Below are 24481 nucleotides of genomic sequence, written 5' to 3'. Positions count from 1 at the left end.
GCGTTTGGAGAGCACCTGATGTGCCTAAACAGCGGAAACCCCCCCAATTCTAACTCCAACCCTATCCCCAACACACCCCTAACCCTAATCCCAACCCTAACACTAATGCCAACCCTAACTTTAGCCCCAACCCTAACCCTAATGGGAAAATGGAAATAAATAATTTTTTTTATTTTATTTTTCGCTAACTAAGGTGGTGATAAAGGGGGTTTGATTTATTATTTATAGTGAGTTTTTATGTTTGGCAGCTGTCACACACTAAAAGACGCTTTTTATTGCAAAAAATAGTTTTGCATCACCACATTTTGAAAGCTATAATTTTTCCATTTTTTGGCTCAGTCACGTGAGGTCTTGTTTTTTTGCAGGACGACTTGACGTTTTTATTGGTACCGTTTTCGAGCACATGACATTTTTTGATCGTTTTTTATTCTGGTTTTTGGGAGACAGAATGAACAAACACCAGCAATTCATGAATTTCTTTTTTTTTTTGGGGGGGGGGCATTTACACCTTTCCGCGTGTGGTAAAATTGATAAAGCAGTTATATTATTCGGGTCAGAACAATTAGGCTGGAGTCACACACAACCATTAAAAATTCGGACCGATTTTATCGGTACGAAATTGCACAAAGATTTCTTGTCCAGAGATCCATCTGTCATCCCATTTTCCGGCGATGATCCGATTTTATTTGCATCTAAGCATCAAATTGACATCCAATGCCAATGCCTGATGCTCTTTCCTGTTGACCAGGAGAAGTCTTGCGATTTAATCGCAAGTCACACGTGTGGTGCATTTTCAATGTGATTTTTAATCGCATCCATAGACTTGCATTGGCGTAACCGATCCAAAAATCGGTGACAATCGCAGTATGCTGCGATCGTCTAGGTCCGAGGAACGGATCCGATAAAAAAAACGCATGATGGGAGCAGCACCATTGAATAACATTGGGACGAATGCAATGCGATTTTTTTATCGCATTGCATTCGTCCGATTTTATCGCTAGTGTGACTCCGGCCTTACAGTGATACCTCATTTATATCTTTCATTATGTTTTTGTGCTTTTACACAATAAAAACTATTTTATATAAAAAATAATTATTTTTGCATCGCTTTATTCTGCGAGCTATAACTTTTTATATTTTCACTGATGACGCTGTATTGGGGCTTGTTTTTTGCTTGACAAGATGAGGTTTTCAGCGGTACTACGTTTATTTATATCCTTCGTTTTGATCGCATTTTATTCCACTTTTCGTTCGATGGTATGGTGATAAAGCATTTTTTTGGGCTTGTTTTTTTTTTAATGGTTTCCACTAAAGGGGTTAACTAGTGGGACAGTTTTATAGGTCAGGTCATTATGGACGCAGGGATGCCAAATATGTGCACTTTTATTGTTTAGATTTTTTAAATTCAAAAATGTATTTACTTATGGAAAAAATATTGATTTTTTAATTATTTTTTTAATATTTTTACAATTATTTAAAAAAAAATTTTTTTATTTAATTCTTACTTATACACCTTGTCCCACTATGGGACACTTATTTTGTGCAGGCTGATCGCTTCTATAGCATGCAGATCTGCATGCTATAGAAGCTGTCAGCGCTGCATGCATTTTACACTGACATGTGAGACTTCCTGACATGCACTGCACATGACAGGAAGTCTCTCAGGCCTGGAGACCCGGATGTCACCATGATGACATCGGGTCTCCATGGCAGCGATCGGGAACCCGCATCACGCCACGGAGTCTCAGAACCAAAGGCAGAGGTGCTGTCAGACCTGACAGCCCTTCTGCCTGCTCCCAGAATGCTGCGATCATGTTTGATTGCAGTGTTCCTGGGGTTAAAGTGCTGGGAGCGGTCCGTGACCGTTCCTGGCACTTAGTGCCGGGTGTCAGCTGTGAGAATCAGCTGACACCCGGCCGCGATCAGCCGCGTTCCCCCTGGGAGCGCGGCTGATCGCCTATGATGTACTATCCCGTCCATGAGAATTAAGTACCAAGGCACAAGGACGGGATAGTACTTCATCTGGCAGAAACGGGTTAAATTTAGGCCTTTTAGAGATCATTTCATCTTCAACTTACTTAACTGTTCACAATAACAGCAATTCTGACCAAGGGTGCCCAAATTTTTACATGCCACTGTTCATGCACATATAAATTCTGAAGGGGAAACACTGCTTAGAGATTCCCTTTAACCCCATCACGACATCCGCCACACATGCATTGCAAAAGTCAGAAGCAGGTGTATTGTGCAGTCTCACAGAGTATGGGCTTCCTATACTTGGCAGGTAATGGCTGTGTGTTACAGCCAGGACTTGCCTCTAACAATTGCAGGTGATAATTTTCGCTGCCCACAATTGTTAACCTGTTAAATGCCACGGTCAAACTCTGACAGCGGAATTTAATACATGCATTCATGGGGACACTTCATTCCATGTGCCCATCACCGCACCTGTGGCGTGATCGCAGGTCGCCGATAAGTTGCTATGACAGCAGGGGATGTGTTGAAGACCTCCATTCTTGTCATTACGGCGCTCCCTTGAAACACCACATGTGGCCGGGCTTCAGAGCAGAACGTAATTCTTACTATATATAGCAATGCTGTGGCATTGCTTTATATGGAACAAGTGATCAGACGATCACAGGGTACTAATTAGAACAGAGAAAAGTTAAAAAAAGGATGTTTTAAAAAAATCTGAAATTTTTTTTAAAAAAAACCTTAAAAGTTCAAGTCACCCACTTTTTCCTTCATTAAAAATAAAGGAATTTTTTTTAAAAATTACACATATGCGGTATCACCACTCTCAGAAAAGTCTGATCTATCAAAATATAGAAATTATTATCCTAATTGGTAAACACCGTAAATTAAAAAAAAAAATAAAGAACGCCGAAATTGTTTTCTTGGTCTCTGCAATACCGCAAAAAATGCTACAACAAGCGATCAAAACATTATATCTATCCCGAAATGGTATCAATTAAAACATCGGATCACCCTGCAAAAAACAGGTCATCACCTAGTTCCACTGACGAAAAAATGAAATCGATAGAAGTCTCAGAAAATGACACGTAGGGGTTAACTCTGTTTTTATGGTGTAAAAAAGTCAGTTTGGAGTACTCTAAATTTGGGCATAAATTTGCAACTTTTCACTCCTTTTGTCATTTTATAAAAGTCGGTTGAGTTAACCCAGCGAAGTTTAATACAAAGTAAATATCCTCTACTGTCTCTTCCACCTAGTTATTGCAGTAAGGCTAGGTTACAGCACTCAAGGCACTAGAAACTGTACTATATATTTTAAAGGGGGTCATGTGTGCTGTTTTTCTTTCTCATACAGAGTTTCAAAACTCCTCATTCCCTTCACAGTGCCATAGAGGAACCATAAGATCTACCTAGTGGTAGTTGCAGGCACACAGAATTTCAGAAGTTTGGATGGAAGACAGGAGTTCCATATATATATAAAAATTATTAATAAGAAGCAACTAATGAACTGTAATGATATAATATCCTATTTTATGCAGGTTAACATTGAAGAAAAAAACACACTACTGCTACCATCCGACCCAGAAGTATTCAGGACAGACAGAAAGGACCTGGGTGAGAGAAAAACAAATCATACAACTCAAATCTAACAAAAATATCATAAAATGGTTTTCTTTAGGTTTGAGGATGTTGGAATAAGACTTTTTGTCATAGAGCATTGTGTGCTTTTTATCCCAGTGGTATATTTATTCTATTTGTATGGCTCTTTTCTGTTTCTTACCTGCTTCCCATTTTTTATATTGCCTTTGTGTTTTATATTCCTAATAATCAGTAAAACTGCACGGTCTACAGGATCTGTTCTTTATTATCCATCCAGGTTCACTGCGTTTTAATGAGCACGAAGACCCCACACTGATTGAGGGAATGCTGGGAAAAGCCGAGACTCGGACAAGTCAACAAAACGTAATATATTGTCTGAATGCTTCTACAAAATTGATACTATTATATGGTACATAACTGGGCCAGCATTAGAGAAATAGTAGGTGGCCACCTAGCATACCAATGTGATTTTTAGGCACAATTTAAATATTTCTACAGCCAGTTGGATGCCGTAACGGAGTGGCTGATAATGATGATTAGCAACTGTACAAACAAATATGAATATAGATATGCAGATATAACATGCATAACACTAGGAGGAAAAGACTGATGGGATTGTACATTGGACAGTCATGTTTAACTTTGGGGACTGAAAGTAAAGGGGCATATTCTTGGAAAAAATGCTGCCTTGGGGACCAAAAGGGCTTGTCCATCCCCTGGTAAATTCCATATTATCTATTAGTCGATATTGTTTTAAAATGTTTTCTTTCTTTTTTTAGGGCAACTTTTCTCAGTGTGTTTGTCCTATATTACCAGGACCCCAGGGACCAAAGGTTAGTAACATAGTTTTGAAGGCTGAAGGAAGACCTTATGTCCATCTAGTTCAGCCTATTTTTAGTGCAGCTGTTCTGCATTGTTGATCCTGGGGAAGGCAAAAAACCCACAGCGTAGAAGCCAATTTTCTCCATAGGGAAAAAAATTCCTTCCCCTAAGCTGGGTCAACCATCTACCTATAATATTATGTTATTCGTAACCTTCTATACTGTTACAAGGAAAGCATCCATTCCTTTCTTAAATTCATTCAGTGAGTTGGCCATCATCACTTCCTCAGGAAGAGAATTCCAGAGCCTCACTGCTCTTACCGTGAAGAACCCTCTTCTATGCTGGTGCAGAAATTGTCTTTCCTCCAAACGAAGACAATGCCCCCTTGTAATGTATTTGATGCTAATTAAGGAGGAAAAAAAATTAAAACATAAAGAATAACATTGATTTATTGCCTAACTAAAAATGAACTATATTCATATATATCTACAATAATCTGTGGACAGTATTCTTACTTTATGGTATTACTTTGACTTACTTAAAAACGGATTGTAACAGAATTTTCTAAAACTAAAGATTTGCATTTATTAGGGTGACAGGGGAGATACTGGACTCCCAGGACTTACAGGTAGCCCGGGACGCCTTGGTCCAGTTGGACTACCAGGCCCACCAGGACCACAAGGTCCCCCAGGAATTCCAGGGCATCCTGGTGCAGAAAGAATCTTTAGTGATGTACAGGAAGAAGAGGTAAATGTTTGCTGAATGTATGTCAATCCTATACTATAATAGAACACAATTGCCTTCTAAGGTTCATATTTTTATTATTGCAGACTCCTACACTCAGAGGTCCTCCAGGACCCCAGGGCTTTCCTGGACTTCCAGGTCCCCAGGGATTCTCTGGACCAGAAGGACCTGAAGGTCCTCCTGGCATACCTGGGCTTCCAGGATCTCCTGGTCTGCCAGGATCACCAGGGTCATCAGGGTTAAGAGGAGATCAAGGACCTGAGGGTATCCCTGGGTCAAGAGGATTTCCAGGCCAGCCAGGGCCTCAAGGTCTTGAAGGCCAACAAGGACCAGTAGGATTACGAGGACCAGAAGGACCCCAGGGTCCTCAAGGCCCCCAGGGAACTCAAGGTCTGCAAGGACTATCAGGACCAGAAGGCAGTCCTGGTCTACCAGGGCCACTAGGAATGCCAGGTGTAGAAGGTCCTCAAGGTTTGCCAGGACTTCCAGGCAAAGATGGTATCCCTGGACTTCAAGGACCACCTGGGTCAAAGGTAGTACAGTCTTATTGTGTAAAATTAAAGTTTACATTCATTTTTGACTAATTTCAAGTCATATTTTTTAAATTTGTCTAAATTCTTTGCACTTGGGAGCTGAAATAATTGTGCCATTCGTGAAAAAAAAGAAGTATCTTGATCATTTATTTAGCCTAATTTCTTCTGTTATAAATGTTGTACTTCCTTGTGAAAATTATTTTTCTCATTAATTCAATAGGGAGATAAAGGAGACATTGGAGCACTTGGTCTTCCAGGAGTTAGGGGACCACAAGGTGAAAAAGGAGATCCAGGCCTGCCAGGGCCTTCTGGAGGTTCATGCTGTAAAGTAAATATCTCTTTTACAATTATCATATCACCCCACATTTTGAACACACCTGACCTTTTCAAGTGCCATATGCTGGACTGCTACTTAAAAATGATATGGTCATCAGTAAGAGTACGTGCCCTCAATCAGGAAATAGCATTGCTTTGGACACAGGGTATTTTTGCTGCGTCCAAAATGCTGCATTCTATTCACGCAGGTAAATCCACATGTGTTCACTGAACAATGTGGATTTACTGCATCCAATTGATCCTATTGTGGAAATTTCTATTGCGGAGACTAGCATCTCTGCAACAGAAATTGACATCCTATGGCTCGCAAGTCCGCTCCACGGGTGAGTTTATGCAGCATCAAATAGAAGCACAGTGGGCATGGGATTTCTATAATTCCCATCCACTGTGCTTGTGTAGAATACAGCATTTTGGACGCACATACCCTAAATAGTGAGTAAATTACAAAATGCGCAATAGGGTCTTACATAGGTAAAAATTGGGATAGACATGCACAATTGTGCTTACCTGTTTGGGTTTGTGTGCACACCACCACTGATACAGCTTAGGTTACTGCAGGAGAAAGGAGAAATCAAGAGAAACTGGAACGGAATGGGTTAACCTATGCTGCTGTTAGAGGACGATCAGTTTATTAGTCAACGCCTTTCAATCAAGACAACTTTTTCATCAGGACAAACAGCTGTGATCACCGTGGTTTGTCCTGATGAGGAAGATGTGTATCATCAGATCGCTTATGCTATACATAACAGGGCTTCAGTGTAGCAGAAATTATAATCTCCTATGAACGCCCGCCATGGCAAGATCTGCAATGGCAAGCACAGGGGTCTTCTGAAAAACCCGACTGTCATGCCAACGCATAGGTGCCCTGCGATTATGTGACAGGGGCACCGATAAGCGGGGGTTTGTAGTGCACATCCAGTTTGTGCGAGTTACAGTAAAAGCCGCTATCAGTGATTGACAGTGGTATTTAACATGTCTCTGCTGTTAGGGGCATGTAAAAGCTGATCAAATCAGCTGTCATGTGCCGGGAAAGATGCGGGCTTGAAGCTACAGCCTGCATGAAAGGGAGGGACACGACCTATGACGTACCTATACGTCATAGGTTTCGAAAGATTAAAACCAGTTAGGCCTCTTTCACACATCAGTTTTTTGCCGTCAGGCGCGATCCGTTTTTTTTTTGTAAAACCGGATCCGGCGAAATGCAATGCCGGATCCAGTTTTTCCCCATTGACTTGCATTAGCGCCGGATCGCGCCGGATGGCATTGCGTTTCATCCGTTTTTTGCCGGATCCGGCTACTTGTCTCATTCCGGCGTCTGGAAAAAACGGCTACTGTAACGTTTTTTGTCTCCGGCGAAAAAGCCGGAAGCGCCGGATCCGACGCTTCCGGCTTTTTGCCACAATGAAAGTCTATGGGCGCCGGAATGCGCCGGATCCAGAAAAAGACGGATCCAGCCACCGGATCCATTTTTTTAAGTCTGCGCATGCTCAGATCCAATTGGCCAGCCCCCTGGAAACAGATATAACCTGCTAGACGGATCCAGCAGAAAAACGGATCCGTTTCTACAGTTCTCCAAAATTTATGCCGGATCCGTTTTTTCTAAAAATAGCCGGATCCTGCCTGACGGCAAAAAACTGATGTGTGAAAGTAGCCTTAGTGAAATTCCTGCTAGAATTTATCTGTTTGCTGTTTCTGTTCTTTACTTTGCACCTACCTTCTGGTTTTTTTTAGGTATTAGGCTGCATATTATTTAACAGTATGTACTTTCTACATTATTTTGTATTTCATGGTTTATTTTACTCATTTTGGGATCTTTGCTTTTTCAGCACATTCACCCTTTTGTAGGTAATTCTCACTCTCTTTGCCCTCCGATTCTTTAGGAGGAATATGAAGCAATCGACTGCCTTTCAAGCAGCATAGGTCCAAGTGGCTATCTTCTAGTTTGTGGTTAGGGCTATCTCAGCTCACACAGGAACCACTAGGGTCAGGATCTCTAGTGCGTACAGGACCTGGCAGGGTCAATTGCAGTTTTTTAGCTTTATCTATTATCCCGAATGAGTTGCTACTCTAGCATAACAAAGTGGTTGTCCTCCCTATTGATATCTTCAGAAAGTGGTGAAGATTACCGAATTCAATTGGAGTGTAATTTACACTCCGTTAGGATTCGGCTGTGCTTGTTGGTTTCAGCGGTCGTCACATCTCCTGGGCAGGGGAGGAAGCAAAAGACATTACAGCATAGGATCGCATCTGATTCTTTTTGTGAGGCAAAACATTTCCCTGCATGTTTCTAAGCAATGGTTTATGTCAAAGAAACAATCAGCTATGATCCAATGCTGTAATGTCTTTATACTCTTTTGTTTTCTCCCTTCACCAGGAGATGTGGTATGATCATACAATGTTCCTGTATGGTTAGATAACCATTACACAGTACACAGCAGGGGCACATTTATAAGATTATCTCAGCACAGGAACATTATTTTTAAACCCATCCAATTGTGGAAATTATCATCATTCAAAGATATATTAATTAAAATGATTAAAATTCACTTTGTGGGAAAACCCCTTGTGAGAAGGTCACTGATAAAATACTAGAGGCGAGATATGTGTCACTCAGGTCACTCAGAATGTTAGCCTCAGTTATATGAACCTGGAAAAATACTCCAGCATACTAAGGGCCACGCCACACACACGCCACACACACATGCTGAGTCACAAGTTTTGTGACACAAGAGCGATCTCACCAGCGAGATTGCTGTGTGTGACAGCGATCAGCGACCGGCCCCCCTGCCGGTATCGCTGATCGCTCTTGGAAAGCCCTGGACATTTCTTTGATCGCTGGTCTCCTGCTGGCCAGCATGCATCGCTGCGTGTGACAGGCGGGAGACCAGCGTTCAGCGGGTAACTAACGTACACATCGGGTATCTAAGGGATGTGCGTCGCTTAGAAACCCGATGTGTACCTTAGTTACCAGTGCGCTGATGCAGGGAGCTGATAACTAAGGTACACATTGGGTTTCTAAGTGACGCACGTCCCTTAGATACCCGATGTGTACGTTAGTTACCAGCTCCCTGCATCAGCGCGCTGGTAACTACACAGCGACGCCGCGCGCTCGGCGTCACTGGTGCTGATCGCTGCTGAAGCTGTCTGTTTGACAGCTCACCAGCGATCCTGACACGGTGATATCATTGTCGGGATCGCTGGTGAATCGCTATGTGTGACTGGGCCTTTAGTGCTGAGATTGGTTAATCGTTCATAATAAGGGTTGGGTTTTTGTGAACATCTGAATAGTGGGTAAGAGACTGTTCATCATATTTCCACCATGGGGTGTGGTCCAGAAGGTAAATGTGGAACATTTGGATTCATTCAGTGTTTGGTGTGTCTGGAGATACAGTTGTGGCCAAAAGTATTGACACCCCTGCAATTCTGTCAGATAATACTCAGTTTCTTCCTGAAAATTATTGCAATCACAAATTCTTTGGTATTATTATCTTCATTTAATTTGCTTAAATGAAAAAACACAAAAGAGAATGAAGCAAAAAGCAAAACATTGATCATTTCACACAAAACTCCAAAAATGGGCCAGAGAAAAGTATTGGCACCCTCAGCCTAATACTTGGTTTCACAACCTTTAGCCAAAATAACTGCGACCAACCGCTTCCGGTAACCATCAATGAGTTTCTTACAATGCTCTGCTGGAATTTTAGACCATTCTTCTTTGGCAAACTGCTCCAGGTCCCTGATATTTGAAGGGTGCCTTCTCCAAACTGCCATTTTTAGATCTCTCCACAGGTGTTCTATGGGATTCAGGTCTGGACTCATTGCCGGCCACCTTAGAAGTCTCCAGTGCTTTCTCTCAAAACATTTTCTAGTGCTTTTTGAAGTGTGTTTTGGGTCATTGTCCTGCTGGAAGACCCATGACCTCTGAGAGACCCAGCTTTCTCACACTGGGCCCTACATTATGCTGCAAAATTTGTTGGTAGTCTTCAGACTTCATAATGCCATGCACACGGTTAAGCAGTCCAGTGCCAGAGGCAACAAAGCAACCCCAAAACATCAGGGAACCTCCGCCATGTTTGACTGTAGGGACCGTGTTTTTTTCTTTGAATACCTCTTTCTTTCTCCTGTAAACTCTATGTTGATGCCTTTGCCCAAAAAGCTCTACTTTTGTCTCATCTGACCAGAGAACATTCTTCCAAAACGTTTTAGGCTTTTTCAGGTAAGTTTTGGCAAACTCCAGCCTGGCTTTTTTATGTCTCGGGGTAAGAAGTGGGGTCTTCCTGGGTCTCCTACCGTACCGTCCCTTTTCATTCAGATGCCGACGGATAGTACGGGTTGACACTGATGTACCAGCTTGAACTTGTTTGGATGTTAGTCGAGGTTCTTTATCCAACATCCGCACAATCTTGCGTTGAAATCTCTTGTCAATTTTTCTTTTCCGTCCACATCTAGGGAGGTTAGCCACAGTACCATGGGCTTTAAACTTCTTGATGACACTGCGTACAGTAGACACAGGAACATTCAGGTCTTTGGAGATGGACTTGTAGCCTTGAGATTGCTCATGCTTCCTCACAATTTGGTTTCTCAAGTCCTCAGACATTTCTTTGGTCTTCTTTCTTTTCTTTATGCTCAATGTGGTACACACAAGGACACAGGACAGAGGTTGAGTCAACTTTAATCCATGTCAACTGGCTGCAAGTGTGATTTAGTTATTGCCAACACCTGTTAGGTGCCACAGGTAAGTTACAGGTGCTGTTAATTACACAAATTAGAGAAGCATCACATGATTTTTCGAACAGTGCCAATACTTTTGTCCACCCTCTTTTTTTACGTTTGGTGTGGAATTATATCCAATTTGGCTTTAGGACAATTCTTTTTGTGTTTTTTCATTTAAGACAAATTAAATGAAGATAATAATACCAAAGAATTTGTGTTTGCAATCATTTTCGGGAAGAAACTGAGTATTATCTGACAGAATTGCAGGGGTGTCAATACTTTTGGCCACAACTGTAAGAGCTTCAGAGCTGTGCTCGTTTAAAAGAGAATTAAAACTTGTTTGTTTCCCCTGAGCTGGCAGATCCCTGCAGCCACACAGACTGTACTGTATGCTATTTTGTTTTTCCCAGTATGCCAGAAGGGTCCTGTGTTGGTTATCTAATTTTGGACTGGTTTATACAGTACAGTTTTTATAAACCAGTTGAAAAATTAAACAGAAAGTGTTCCTGTCACTAAGCAACCGAGTGAGTTGATCTAACACAATTGGTGTTAGAAGTGCAGCCAGCATTCTCAGGGAACACATGTGACTGCTACAGGGGAACTGCATGTCCTTGGTGAAAGCGGCTATAAGCCAACAAGCAACGTCAGACAGCATGGAGGACCTGATTAAAAACCTGATACAAGCCCAGCAGCACATGCAACAGCTACAGCAATATGAGCAACAGCTGGCACAACAAGAGACAAGTAAGCTGCTTAGGAAACAGATCCAGCAGTAGCAGCACAAGCAACAAGTCCAGTAGCATCAGACTGAATTTTCTCACAGAGGCAGTAGGGGGCACGGCGGCAGGTCTGACTTCAGGGTCAGCTGATGATTTTTCCAAACAGGAAAGGCAGTAAGGAGATTCCTGAAAAAAATTACATCTGGTGATGACATAGAGGCCTTTCTGACCATTTTTTAAAGGGTCGCTGAGAGGGAGAAACTCCCGCCAGAGCACTGGGTGATGCTGGAGCCACACTTAACAGGGAAGCCCCAGAAAGCCTATTATGATTTAGCTGTTAGGTGTCGGGTTCCTGTCGCTGCACAGCGGGAATCCCGAGCCTTGCTTCCGGCGGTCCCCCATTCCTCTTCAGCCGCAGAGGAGGCTGCTCAGCAGAATCGTCGGTCCCGGCGCTCTGCCCAGACTAGCTCTGTGGGTTTGGTTGCTGCTGCCACCTCTGGTCCAGCTATAGCAACGCATGCTAGTCAGCAACGAGCTACTCCTTTTGGTCTACTGAGCATGCCCGTGGGACGATCTCTCATTGGAGATCGGAGGTCACATGCTCAGGTCCTTCTCCAGCTCGGATTGGACCATCAAAAAGGTCAGGAAGTTCCCGGAAGGACGCGGCTATAAAAGGTTCGAATGGCCGCTCAGCCATGCACTAGTATAGACTGCATTATCAGACTATGAGGAGTGAGTGTTGTATGCAAGTATGAATGTCTCTGGTGACTGACTCATTTGAAACCCCTACCCTTGGCATGCATGTGTTGTGCAGCCTAGCAGGCTTAGGTGTAGGTAGAGGCAGAGTCTGAGACTGACATCAGTGTCCACCGGTGGCTCTGCATGCCACGGTGCACGTGCTCGACACTCCACCATAGTCAGCATCTATAGTGGCGTCCACATGTGCGACGCCGCGCGCTCAGTAGGTCTAGAGGGACTCAGACCTCGTGTCCTTGGGGCTGAGTTCAGTGACCGCATACTATGCGCTCTCTTGCCGAGTGCTGTGATTTTAACAGGCTCCGGCATTTATGTTCAGTGGTGGCGCAGCTCTGTGTCATAACAGAGTTCGCTTCTGTTCATACTGGGTGATGTTAATCCACGTGTGACCTCTGGTACACCGCTTTATACTTCCGCCATTACTAAGCAGCAGTTTACCACCCCTGCACGGTGGACCCCGGGCTGCGAACGCACCTTACTATTATTTTATTATTTGGTGCGTTCCACCAGCCCTAACATTATACTAGCACCAGGGTCTGGCTAGTAATGGCAGGCGAACAACGACTTCAGCGGTACATCCAGCAGCTGGAGGGCAGGCTGGCGGCTCTTGAGCGCTCAGCCTCAGCTGTGGATGTTACCGCAGTTGCTGTTCAGGCAGCCACAGAGGCTGTCTCCCATGTGTCCCCTGCCATCCCTGCCCCGACTTTGTCCCGCCTCCCATTGCCCGAAAAGTTCTCGGGCGATAGTGCTTCTTGTAGGGGTTTCGTGAGCCAGTGTACCATACAGCTGGACCTGCTGGCTGCACGATTCCCCTCCAAGCAGGCTAAAGTGGGATTTGTTATTTCCAGGGCTCTGGAGTGGGCCACACTGCTGTGGGAACGTGGTGATCATGTGGTGCAGAGTGCCTCGCGGTTCTTGGGCACTCTGAAGCAGGACTTTTTGGGACCGCGAGTCACCCATGATACCGTGCTCCAGCTGCTGGCATTATCGCAGGGCTCGTCTCTGGTCAGCCATTATGCCATCCAGTTCCGGACGCTGGCTTCAGAGCTGGAGTGGTCAGATAAGACCCTCATTCCGTGTTCTGGAGAGGTCTGGCTGGCCATGTAAAGGATTCCCTGGCCACCAGGGAGAGTCTCGCCACACTGGAGGAGCTTATCACCATCTCCACCCGCATAGACCTTCGTTTTTCAGAGCGAAGGCTGGAGCGGTACCAGTGTAGGCAGAGGTTTAGGTTGGCACCTAATTTTACTAAACCTCCGGAACCTCCCGATCGGGCGTCCGAGCTCCAAGAGACCATGGGGAATTCTTGCGTGGGACCCAGGTCGCGGTCCGCGCGAGCACCTGTCACATTTGCCAGCAGTCTTGTCACCCTGCCAACAGCTGCCCACAGCGGCCAGGAAAACGCTCACGTCTAGTGGCTGTTGCAGGAGGCCTACTAGATACTGCAACGTTTTCCTCCAAGCTGTCCTTTGAGGGAACTCTTGAGTTTGGCTCTTCCACTCTGACGGTGGAGGTTTGCGTGGATTCGGGGCAGAGGGCAATTTCATGTCGTCTGCCTTCGCCCAACAGCACGCAATACCTCTGGTTTTACTACCTCAGCCAGTCACCATCAGAGTGGTGAATGGAGCGACACTACCCTCTCAGATCACCCACCAGACCACCCCGCTGATACTCTCGCTGTCTCCTTCCCATCAGGAGACGCTATCTCTACTTGTCACGCCCGAGGGTATCGACCAGGTCCTCTTAGGGGTCTGTTGTGAGTTCATTTTCTGATCTACCAGTTGTGAATTCTCCTTCCAGGCTCCCTCTGGTGGTGACAGGAGGTAGTGAGGCTGATTTAATCAGTGGAGATCTGCCAGCTGAAAGGAGGATGACGATTGGACCTCAGGAATCTCAGTCTGGATTTAAGACAGCCGACGCCCTATTCTGGAGCTGGTGATTCCTTCTGGCTTGTCAGGTCTTGGTTCGCAGCTCTGTTCCAGTCAGCTCAAGCTAAGTTTTTCTGCTAATGTTCACACTTGATTTTGTTGGTCTATTCAGTTTTTTGTGTGGTCAGCCAGCCCCGGCTGGGGCTGTGCTGAATTTCCACTCTTATTTATCTGTATTTGCCAATTTGTTTTTTGTCCCTTATTAGATTGGCCTCTTTTTGCTCTGTCTCAGAATATTTCAGAGTGCTGATATAGTGGGAGAAGTCTAGTGACTTCAGGGTTAATTTTGTTATCAGAAGTGTTGGACTTTATTTTTGTAGGGTTTTTGGCAGATTGCAGACAGTGTCTTTCCTTCCCTATCCTTTCTAGTTAGTTTGGGCCCCATCGTTTGCTCAGCCTATTTTCCTGCCTGTGTTTGTGTTTTCATCTTGTTTCACAGTCAATACATGTGTGGGGGCTGTCTTTCCTTTGGGGTCTGCTCTGGGGCAGTTAGTTTTCCCCTTTTCTTGCTTTAGGCTTATTTAGTCCTCCGGCTGTGACGAAGCATCTAGGTTCATCGTAGGAACGCTCCATGGCTGCTGCTAGTTGTGTGGTTAGGATCAGGGATCTTCAATCTGCATAGTTACCAACCTCTCTGGTTTTCTGTGACTTAGCTTGTTTTGTTTCTTCCTCCTCGGTGACCCATTCATAACAGGGGTCCCCTGGTCATGTCATCACTCTCCCCATATAGAGTGGTCTTCAGGGAGAATTCTTGGGTGGAGTAAATCCTGTGAGGGTAGATGTCAGAGGGAGTGCGTTCAGGTTGCCTCCACTGAAGTCCCCGCAGACCTTTCCTCTCTCCCCAAATGCTATCGACAGTATGCAGATGTATTCTCCAAGAAGGCGGCAGAGACCCTTCCGCCTCACCGCCCCTACGACTGTCCTATTGACCTCTTGCCTGGTGCTGAGCCTCCCTGGGGTCGAGTCTATCCCCTATCTCTCCCAGAGACAGAGTCCATGTCTCAGTATATCACGGAGAATCTGGCAAGAGGATTCATTAGGAAGTCAGTGTCACCAGCGGGGGTGGGATTCTTCTTCGTCCAGAAGAAGAATGGAGAATTACGTCCCTGCATCGATTACAGGGGTCTTAACGCCATCACCGTTAAGAATAAGTATCCTCTGCCCCTGATATCAGAACTGTTCGATAGGCTACGGGAAGCGAGAGTGTTTACTAAGCTTGATCTGTGGGCGGCTTACAACCTGATTCGCATCTGTGAGGGGGACGAATGGAAGACAGCTTTTAACACCAGGGATGGGCACTATGAATACCTAGTGATGCCCTCCAGGCTCTGTAATGCTTCAACTGTCTTCCCAGACTTTGTAAATGACATCTTCCGTGCTCACCACCTCGGTTGTAGTCTATCTGGATGATATCTGTTATGATTGTGTCACCGAGGAGGAAAGCAAGAACAAGCTAAGCCACAGAAAACCAGAGAGGTTATTAACTAAGCGGATTGCAGACCCCTGATCCTATCCACACAACTAGCAGTAGCCGTGGAGTGTGCCTACGATGATCCTAGAAGCCTCGACACAGCCGGAGAACTAAATAAGCCTAAAGCAAGAAAGGGGAAATCTAAACTGCCCCAGAGCAGACCCCAAGTGGGGTACCACAGGGCTCTGTCCTGGGCCCTGTATTGTTCAATATCTTTATCAATGATTTAGATGAAGAAATTGAGGGTAAACTGATTAAATTTGCTGATGACACAAAGCTAGGAGGGATAGCTAATACTAGAGAAGAGAGGATTCAAAAAGATATAAATAAACTGGAGCAGTGGGCAGCAACTAACAGAATGGTTTTTAACAGGGAAAAATGCAAAATACTACATCTGGGCAATAAAAATGAAAAAAGCATATACAGAATGGGAGGAATAGGGCTAAGCAACAGCACATGTGAAAAAGACTTGGGTATACTATTAGATCACAGACTGAATATGAGTCAACAGTGTGATGCAGCAGCAAAAAAGGCAAATGCAATTCTAAGATGTATGTAGATCACGTGAAGTCATTATTTCCCTCTACTCCTCTTTGGTCAGACCTCATCTGGAATATTGTGTCCAGTTTTGGGTACCACATTTTAAAAAAGACATCAACAAACTGGAGCAAGTTCAGAAAAGAGCGACCAGAATGGTGACCGGTCTGCAAACCCTGTCTTATGAGGAAAGGTTGCAGGATTTGGGAATGTTTAGTTTGCAAAAGAGAAGACTGAGAGGAGACTTAATAGCTGTCTACAAATATCTAAAGGGCTGTCACATTGTAGGAGGATCAACTTTATTCTCATTTGCACAAGGAAAGACTAGAAACAATGGGATGAAACTGAATGGGAGGAGACACAGATTAGATATTAGAAAAAACTTTTTAACAGTTAGTGATCAATGAGTGGAACAGGCTGCCACGAGAAGTGGTAAGTTCTCCTTCAATGAAAGTCTTCAAACAGAGGCTGGACAGACATCTGACTGGGATAATTTAGCGAATCCTGCTTTGAGCAGGGGGTTGGACCAGATGGCCCAGGAGGTCCCTTCCAACTCTACGATTCTATGATTCTATGAAAGGAATAGATAGCCCCCAAACATATATTGTCGATGAGACAAGATGAAAACACAAACTCAGATAGGAAAATAGACTGAGCAAATTATGGGGCCCACACTAACTAGACAGGACAGGGAAGGAAAGACTCTGTCTGCAATCACACAAAAAACCCTGCAAAAAATGCCCAACACGTCTGATAGAAAAATACTGAAGTCACTAGACATCACCCACTATATCAGCACTCTGGTATATTCTGAAAGCAGAGCAAAAAGAGGCCAATCTAATAAGGGACAAAAACAACTGGCACAAGCAGTAACATAAGGATGGAAATTCAGCACAGACCCAGCCGGAGCTGGCTGAACACACAAAATTGAAATAGACAAAACCAGATGAAATGTGAACAATAGCAAAAGAACACTTAGCCGAGCATGCAGGGACTGAGCTGGAAACTAAGACTTCAGGAGGCAGGAAAAAATCACCAGCAGGGATAGAGGGAGTCGGCTGTCTTAAATCCAGTCAGAAACTCCAGATCTCCAGTCATCCTCCTCATTATCAGGTGGCAGGCCTCTGTTAATTAGATCAGCTCCATTACCTCCAGTAACCACCAGAGGGAGCCCGGAAAGAGAATTCGCGACCCCTCTGTCAATATAACCAGCTCCACTACCTTCACTAGCAACCAGAGGTAGGCCAGAAAGCGAATTCACAACAGTACCCCCCCTTGAGGAGGGGTCACCGAACCCTCATCCACGCCACAAGGCCGATCAGGATGGGCCCGGTGAAAAGCACAAACCAATCTATCAGCATGAATGTCAGAAGCAGAGACCCAAGAATTATCCTCCTGGCCATAACCCTTCCATTTGACCAAGTACTGGAGTCTCCGTCTAGCCAAACAAGAATCCAATATTTTCTCTACCTCATATTCCACATTGCCTTTAACCAATACAGGGTCAGGAGGCGCCGCCATAGGAACTACTGGCTCCACAAATCTCTTCAACAGAGATTTATGAAACACGTTATGGATCTTAAACGTATATGGAAGAGCCAATCGAAAAGAATCATGATTAAGAATCTCCAAAATCTTATAAGGTCCAATGAATCTTGGCTTGAACTTTGGAGACACAACCTTCATAGGAATATTCTTTGATGACAACCAAACCATATAACCCACTTTAAACCGGGGACCAATGGTCCCATGCCGGTTGGAAAACCATTGGGCCTTTTCCTGAGAGAGGGACAACTTATCCACCACTTGGTCCCAAATCTGCTGCATTCTCTCTACCACAGTGTCCACACTTGGGCAGGTCCAAGATTCCACTTGCCCTGAAGAAAATCGAGGATAAAACCCAAAGTTACAGAAACAGGGCAACATCAAAGTGGCAGAACTAGCTCTATTGTTTAGCGCAAATTCGGCCAAGGACAAAAATGAGACCCAGTCATCCTGATCAGCAGATATAAAACATCTCAAATAGGACTCCAAAGTCTGGTTTGTTCTCTTAGTCTGCCCATTGGTCTGAGGATGAAATGCAGAGGAGAACGATAACTGAATTCCCAGTTTGGAACAAAAAGCTCTCCAAAATCAGGAAACAAACTGGACTCCTCTGTCCGACACAATGTTCACAGGAATCCTATGCAACCGAACCACCTGTTGTAAAAACAAGGGCACTAGAGTTGAGCGAAACGGGTCGAAAAAATTCAAAAGTCACCGACTTTTGGCAAAGTCGGGTTTCATGAAACGAAACCCGACCCTAGGATGAGGTCGGCCACTTACGCGCCAAAGTCGCGTTTCAAAAGTTTGTTTTGCGCTCTTTTTCAGCCAATCAGGATCCACGGACACTGTGGGCAACGTGATGACATAGGCACGGGTCACCACCATCTTTCAGAAGGGCATGCAAGTGATTGGCTTGCTTTGGTGGGCGTCACAGGGGGTATAAAAGGGCGTGCACGCCGACCGCCATCTTACTTCTGCCGATCTTAGTATAGGGAGAGGTTGCTGCTGATTCTGTAGGGAGAGCGTTAGGCAGGGAAGAAGACAAAAAAACTGCTTCTGCTGCTAGTGATTTGGTCTGCACAACACACCAGTCACTGTGTGTGCAGTGCAAGGGGAGGCTATATAGTGGTGTATCAGTGGTGTTGGTTGTTGGGCTGCCTTCTAAGGCTTCCTGACATTCCTGCATTGCTGTTTACCCACTGCTCCGCAAACTGCTTTTTTAAAAGCAATCCCAATTTTTTTTTTTGTCCTGCTGAGAAGAAAAAAAAACTGCTTCTGCTGCTAGCAATTTGGCCTGCACAACACACCAGTCACTGTGTGTGCAGTGCAAGGGGAGGCTATATAGTGGTGTATCAGTGGTGTTGGTTGTTGGGCTGCCTTCTAAGGCTTCCTGACATTCCTGCATTGCTGTTTACCCACTGCTCCGCAAACTGCTTTTTTAAAAGCAATCCAATCTCCCTTATCCTCTAGTCACTTTTGTCACAGCTGTGCCATCGAGCCTGTCACATAGCGCTCAGATATCAGTGGGCCTCACACAATCCAAAAGTGTCCACTGTCCACAAGTGTGTGCAGAAATTCAAAATCTCCCTTATCCTCTAGTCACTTTTGTCACAGCTGTGCCATCGAGCCTGTCACATAGCGCTCAGATATTCATTGGGCCTCACACAATCCAAAAGTGTCCAGTGTCCAAAAGTGTGTGCAGAGATTCAAAATCTCCCTTATCCTCTAGTCACTTTTGTCACAGCTGTGCCATCGAGCCTGTCACATAGCGCTCAGATATCAGTGGGCCTCACACAATCCAAAAGTGTCCACTGTCCACAAGTGTGTGCAGAAATTCAAAATCTCCCTTATCCTCTAGTCACTTTTGTCACAGCTGTGCCATCGAGCCTGTCACATAGCGCTCAGATATTCATTGGGCCTCACACAATCCAAAAGTGTCCACTGTCCACAAGTGTGTGCAGAAATTCAAAATCTCCCTTATCCTCTAGTCACTTTTGTCACAGCTGTGCCATCGAGCCTGTCACATAGCGCTCAGATATTCATTGGGCCTCACACAATCCAAAAGTGTCCAGTGTCCAAAAGTGTGTGCAGAGATTCAAAATCTCCCTTATCCTCTAGTCACTTTGGTCACAGCTGTGCCATCGAGCCTGTCACATAGCGCTCAGATATTCATTGGGCCTCACACAATCCAAAAGTGTCCACTGTCCACAAGTGTGTGCAGAAATTCAAAATCTCCCTTATCCTCTAGTCACTTTTGTCACAGCTGTGCCATCGAGCCTGTCACATAGCGCTCAGATATTCATTGGGCCTCACACAATCCAAAAGTGTCCAGTGTCCAAAAGTGTGTGCAGAGATTCAAAATCTCCCTTATCCTCTAGTCACTTTTGTCACAGCTGTGCCATCGAGCCTGTCACATAGCGCTCAGATATCAGTGGGCCTCACACAATCCAAAAGTGTCCACTGTCCACAAGTGTGTGCAGAAATTCAAAATCTCCCTTATCCTCTAGTCACTTTGGTCACAGCTGTGCCATCGTGCCTGTCACATAGCGCTCAGATATTCATTGGGCCTCACACAATCCAAAAGTGTCCAGTGTCCAAAAGTGTGTGCAGAGATTCAAAATCTCCCTTATCCTCTAGTCACTTTTGTCACAGCTGTGCCATCGAGCCTGTCACATAGCGCTCAGATATCAGTGGGCCTCACACAATCCAAAAGTGTCCAGTGTCCAAAAGTGTGTGCAGAGATTCAAAATCTCCCTTATCCTCTAGTCACTTTTGTCACAGCTGTGCCATCGAGCCTGTCACATAGCGCTCAGATATTCATTGGGCCTCACACAATCCAAAAGTGTCCAGTGTCCAAAAGTGTGTGCAGAGATTCAAAATCTCCCTTATCCTCTAGTCACTTTTGTCACAGCTGTGCCATCGAGCCTGTCACATAGCGCTCAGATATCAGTGGGCCTCACACAATCCAAAAGTGTCCACTGTCCACAAGTGTGTGCAGAAATTCAAAATCTCCCTTATCCTCTAGTCACTTTTGTCACAGCTGTGCCATCGAGCCTGTCACATAGCGCTCAGATATCAGTGGGCCTCACACAATCCAAAAGTGTCCAGTGTCCAAAAGTGTGTGCAGAGATTCAAAATCTCCCTTATCCTCTAGTCACTTTTGTCACAGCTGTGCCATCGAGCCTGTCACATAGCGCTCAGATATCAGTGGGCCTCACACAATCCAAAAGTGTCCACTGTCCACAAGTGTGTGCAGAAATTCAAAATCTCCCTTATCCTCTAGTCACTTTTGTCACAGCTGTGCCATCGAGCCTGTCACATAGCGCTCAGATATCAGTGGGCCTCACACAATCCAAAACTGTCCAGTGTCCAAAAGTGTGTGCAGAGATTCAAAATCTCCCTTATCCTCTAGTCACTTTTGTCACAGCTGTGCCATCGAGCCTGTCACATAGCGCTCAGATATCAGTGGGCTTCACACAATCCAAAAGTGTCCAGTGTCCAAAAGTGTGTGCAGAGATTCAAAATCTCCCTTATCCTCTAGTCACTTTTGTCACAGCTGTGCCATCGAGCCTGTCACATAGCGCTCAGATATCAGTGGGCCTCACACAATCCAAAAGTGTCCACTGTCCACAAGTGTGTGCAGAAATTCAAAATCTCCCTTATCCTCTAGTCACTTTTGTCACAGCTGTGCCATCGAGCCTGTCACATAGCGCTCAGATATTCATTGGGCCTCACACAATCCAAAAGTGTCCAGTGTCCAAAAGTGTGTGCAGAGATTCAAAATCTCCCTTATCCTCTAGTCACTTTTGTCACAGCTGTGCCATCGAGCCTGTCACATAGCGCTCAGATATCAGTGGGCCTCACACAATCCAAAAGTGTCCACAGTCCACAAGTGTGTGCAGAAATTCAAAATCTCCCTTATCCTCTAGTCACTTTTGTCATAGCTGTGCCATCGAGCCTGTCACATAGCGCTCAGATATTCATTGGGCCTCACACAATCCAAAAGTGTCCAGTGTCCAAAAGTGTGTGCAGAGATTCAAAATCTCCCTTATCCTCTAGTCACTTTTGTCACAGCTGTGCCATCGAGCCTGTCACATAGCGCTCAGATATCAGTGGGCCTCACACAATCCAAAAGTGTCCAGTGTCCAAAAGTGTGCGCAGAGATTCAAAATCTCCATTATCCTCTCGTCACTTTGGTCACAGGCAGCTGTGCCATCGAGCCTGTCACATAGCGCTCAGATATCAGTGGGCCTCACACAATCCAAAAGTGTCCACTGTCCACAAGTGTGTGCAGAAATTCTAAATCTCCCCTGTCCTATAGACACCTTGTACCTTGTTTTACATTACTATATAGTTTGTTGGATTTTGTCTACATTTCTACCAAAAATGAGGAAGGCTGGTGGAAGAGGCCGTGGAATTGGGCGGGGGTTGGCAGCTGGTAATGATGGTGTTGGTGGTGGATCTGATGGTAGTGGCAAGAGCAAAATAGGACCGAATGCAGGAGGTGCTGACCCTGCGTCATCGTCTGGCTACATAAGGCCTCGAACGCTTAGTTTTCTAGGAGTTGGCAAACCGCTTTTAAAGCCAGATCATCAGGAAAAAGTTTTGTCTTACATTGCTGACTCAGCCTCCAGCTCTATCGCCTCCTCTTCTTCAGTTGTAAAAAGTAAAAGCACTGAGTCGTCATTGGAGGCTCATGTTCATGAACCACACCTTTCCTTGTGTCCTTCACCCCAACCAAGATTGAAGGATGACGCAGGCCATACTACTGATTACTCCATGGAGCTGTTTTCACATACCATGCCTGGATTATCAAGTGAAATGGTGAATTAACCAGGCCAAGATGAATCTGACATGGAGTGCACTGATGCACAGCCGCTGATGGATGATGATGATGAAATGGTAAGACAGGATGTTGAGAAGGCTGAACTTTTAAATTCCTATTTTGCATCTGTTTTCTCTCAGAAAGGAAATGTAACATCAACTGCTATTCACAGTCCTATTAAGGGAATAGAAGAATCCAGGATATCTATAAACAGAAAGATAGTGAGGAAACACTTAGCTAACCTAAATGTATTCAAGTCTCCAGGTCCAGATGAATTACACCCCAGAGTACTGAAGGAGATAGCAGAAGATATTTTTGAACCCCTCTCCATAATCTTTGAAAATTCTTGGAGAACAGGAGAAGTGCCAGAAGACTGGAGAAGAGCAAATGTTGTTCCTATCTTCAAAAAGGGGAAGAAGGTGGACCCAGGCAACTATAGGCCGGTGAGTCTGACTTCTATACCAGGAAAGATCTTTGAACAAATTATTAAACAACATGTATGTCAATACCTGGATAAGAATGAAGTGATTAAACAGAGTCAGCATGGGTTTGTAACTAATAAGTCATGTCAGACTAATTTAATTTCCTTCTATGATGGTATTACTGATTGGGTGGATCAAGGAAATGCTGTAGATATAGTATATCTTGACTTCAGCAAAGCATTTGACAAAGTCTCTCATACAATCCTTATTGAAAAAATGACTAAGTATGGAATGGACAAGGCAACTGTTAGGTGGATTCATAACTGGCTTAGTGATCGGACCCAAAGAGTGGTCGTAAATGGCTGCACATCCAGTTGGAAGAATGTCTCAAGTGGGGTACCACAGGGCTCTGTCCTGGGCCCTGTATTGTTCAACATCTTTATCAACGATTTAGATGAAGGAATTGAGGGTAAACTGATTAAATTTGCTGATGACACAAAGCTAGGAGGGATAGCTAATACTAGAGAAGAGAGAGAGAGGATTCAAAAAGATTTAAATAAACTGGAGAAGTGGGCAGCAACTAACAGAATGGTTTTTAACAGGGAGAAATGCAAAGTACTACATCTGGGCAATAAAAATGAAAAAAGCATATATAGAATGGGAGGAATAGGGCTAAGTGACAGCACATGTGAAAAAGACTTGGGTATACTAATAGATCGCAGACTGAATATGAGTCAACAGTGTGATGCAGCAGCAAAAAAGGCAAATGCAATTCTAGGATGTATTAACAGAAGCATACAGTCTAGATCACGTGAAGTAATTATTTCCCTCTACTCCTCTTTGGTCAGACCTCATCTGGAATATTGTGTCCAATTTTGGGCACCACATTTTAAAAAAGACATCAACAAACTGGAGCAAGTTCAGAAAAGAGCGACCAGAATGGTGACCGGTCTGCAAACCCTGTCTTATGAGGAAAGGTTGCAGGATTTGGGAATGTTTAGTTTGCAAAAGAGAAGACTGAGAGGAGACTTAATAGCTGTCTACAAATATCTAAAGGGCTGTCACATTGTAGAAGGATCAACTTTATTCTCATTTGCAAAAGGAAAGACTAGAAGCAATGGGATGATGCTGAATGGGAGGAGACACAGATTAGATATTAGAAAAAACTTTTTGACAGTTAGAGTGATCAATGAGTGGAACAGGCTGCCACGAGAAGTGGTGAGTTCTCCTTCAATGGAAGTCTTCAAACAGAGGCTGGACAGACATCTAACTGGGATGATTTAGCGAATCCTGCTTTGAGCAGGGGGTTGGACCAGATGGCCCAGGAGGTCCCTTCCAACTCTACGATTCTATGATTCTATGATTCTGCTGGTACATTCACTCAGAGCACTACATTGTCCTCGCAGTGTACAGAGCCAGATTCTGACCCTGATGAGACTCAGGTGCCCCTTCCCGCACACTATACCACCATACACGGTGACACAGAGGAAGATGCACATGACATAGAAGAGGAGGTGATGGATGACCCAGTTGTTGACCCAGATTGGCATCCATTGG

At 44.6% G+C, this 24481-nt stretch overlaps 1 protein-coding gene across 1 annotated transcript in view; it reads left to right on the top strand.

Annotated features, from left to right (window-relative positions):
* LOC141086506 (uncharacterized) overlaps window positions 1-24481 on the top strand; it is an 82321-nt gene that overhangs the window by 22748 nt on the left and 35092 nt on the right. The window contains exons 3-8 of the mRNA XM_073572625.1: window positions 3513-3588; window positions 3851-3936; window positions 4353-4406; window positions 4987-5142; window positions 5226-5672; window positions 5893-6000. Of these exons, the coding sequence (XP_073428726.1) occupies window positions 3513-3588; window positions 3851-3936; window positions 4353-4406; window positions 4987-5142; window positions 5226-5672; window positions 5893-6000 (927 nt within the window). The remainder of the gene's footprint in view (window positions 1-3512; window positions 3589-3850; window positions 3937-4352; window positions 4407-4986; window positions 5143-5225; window positions 5673-5892; window positions 6001-24481) is intronic.

The sequence above is a fragment of the Dendrobates tinctorius genome, unplaced genomic scaffold, assembly GCF_039654945.1.
Source record: "Dendrobates tinctorius isolate UK_male_01 unplaced genomic scaffold, ASM3965494v1 ptg000032l, whole genome shotgun sequence".
NCBI lineage: Eukaryota > Metazoa > Chordata > Amphibia > Anura > Dendrobatidae > Dendrobates > Dendrobates tinctorius.
This window is presented reverse-complemented; position numbering and strand designations above follow the sequence as displayed.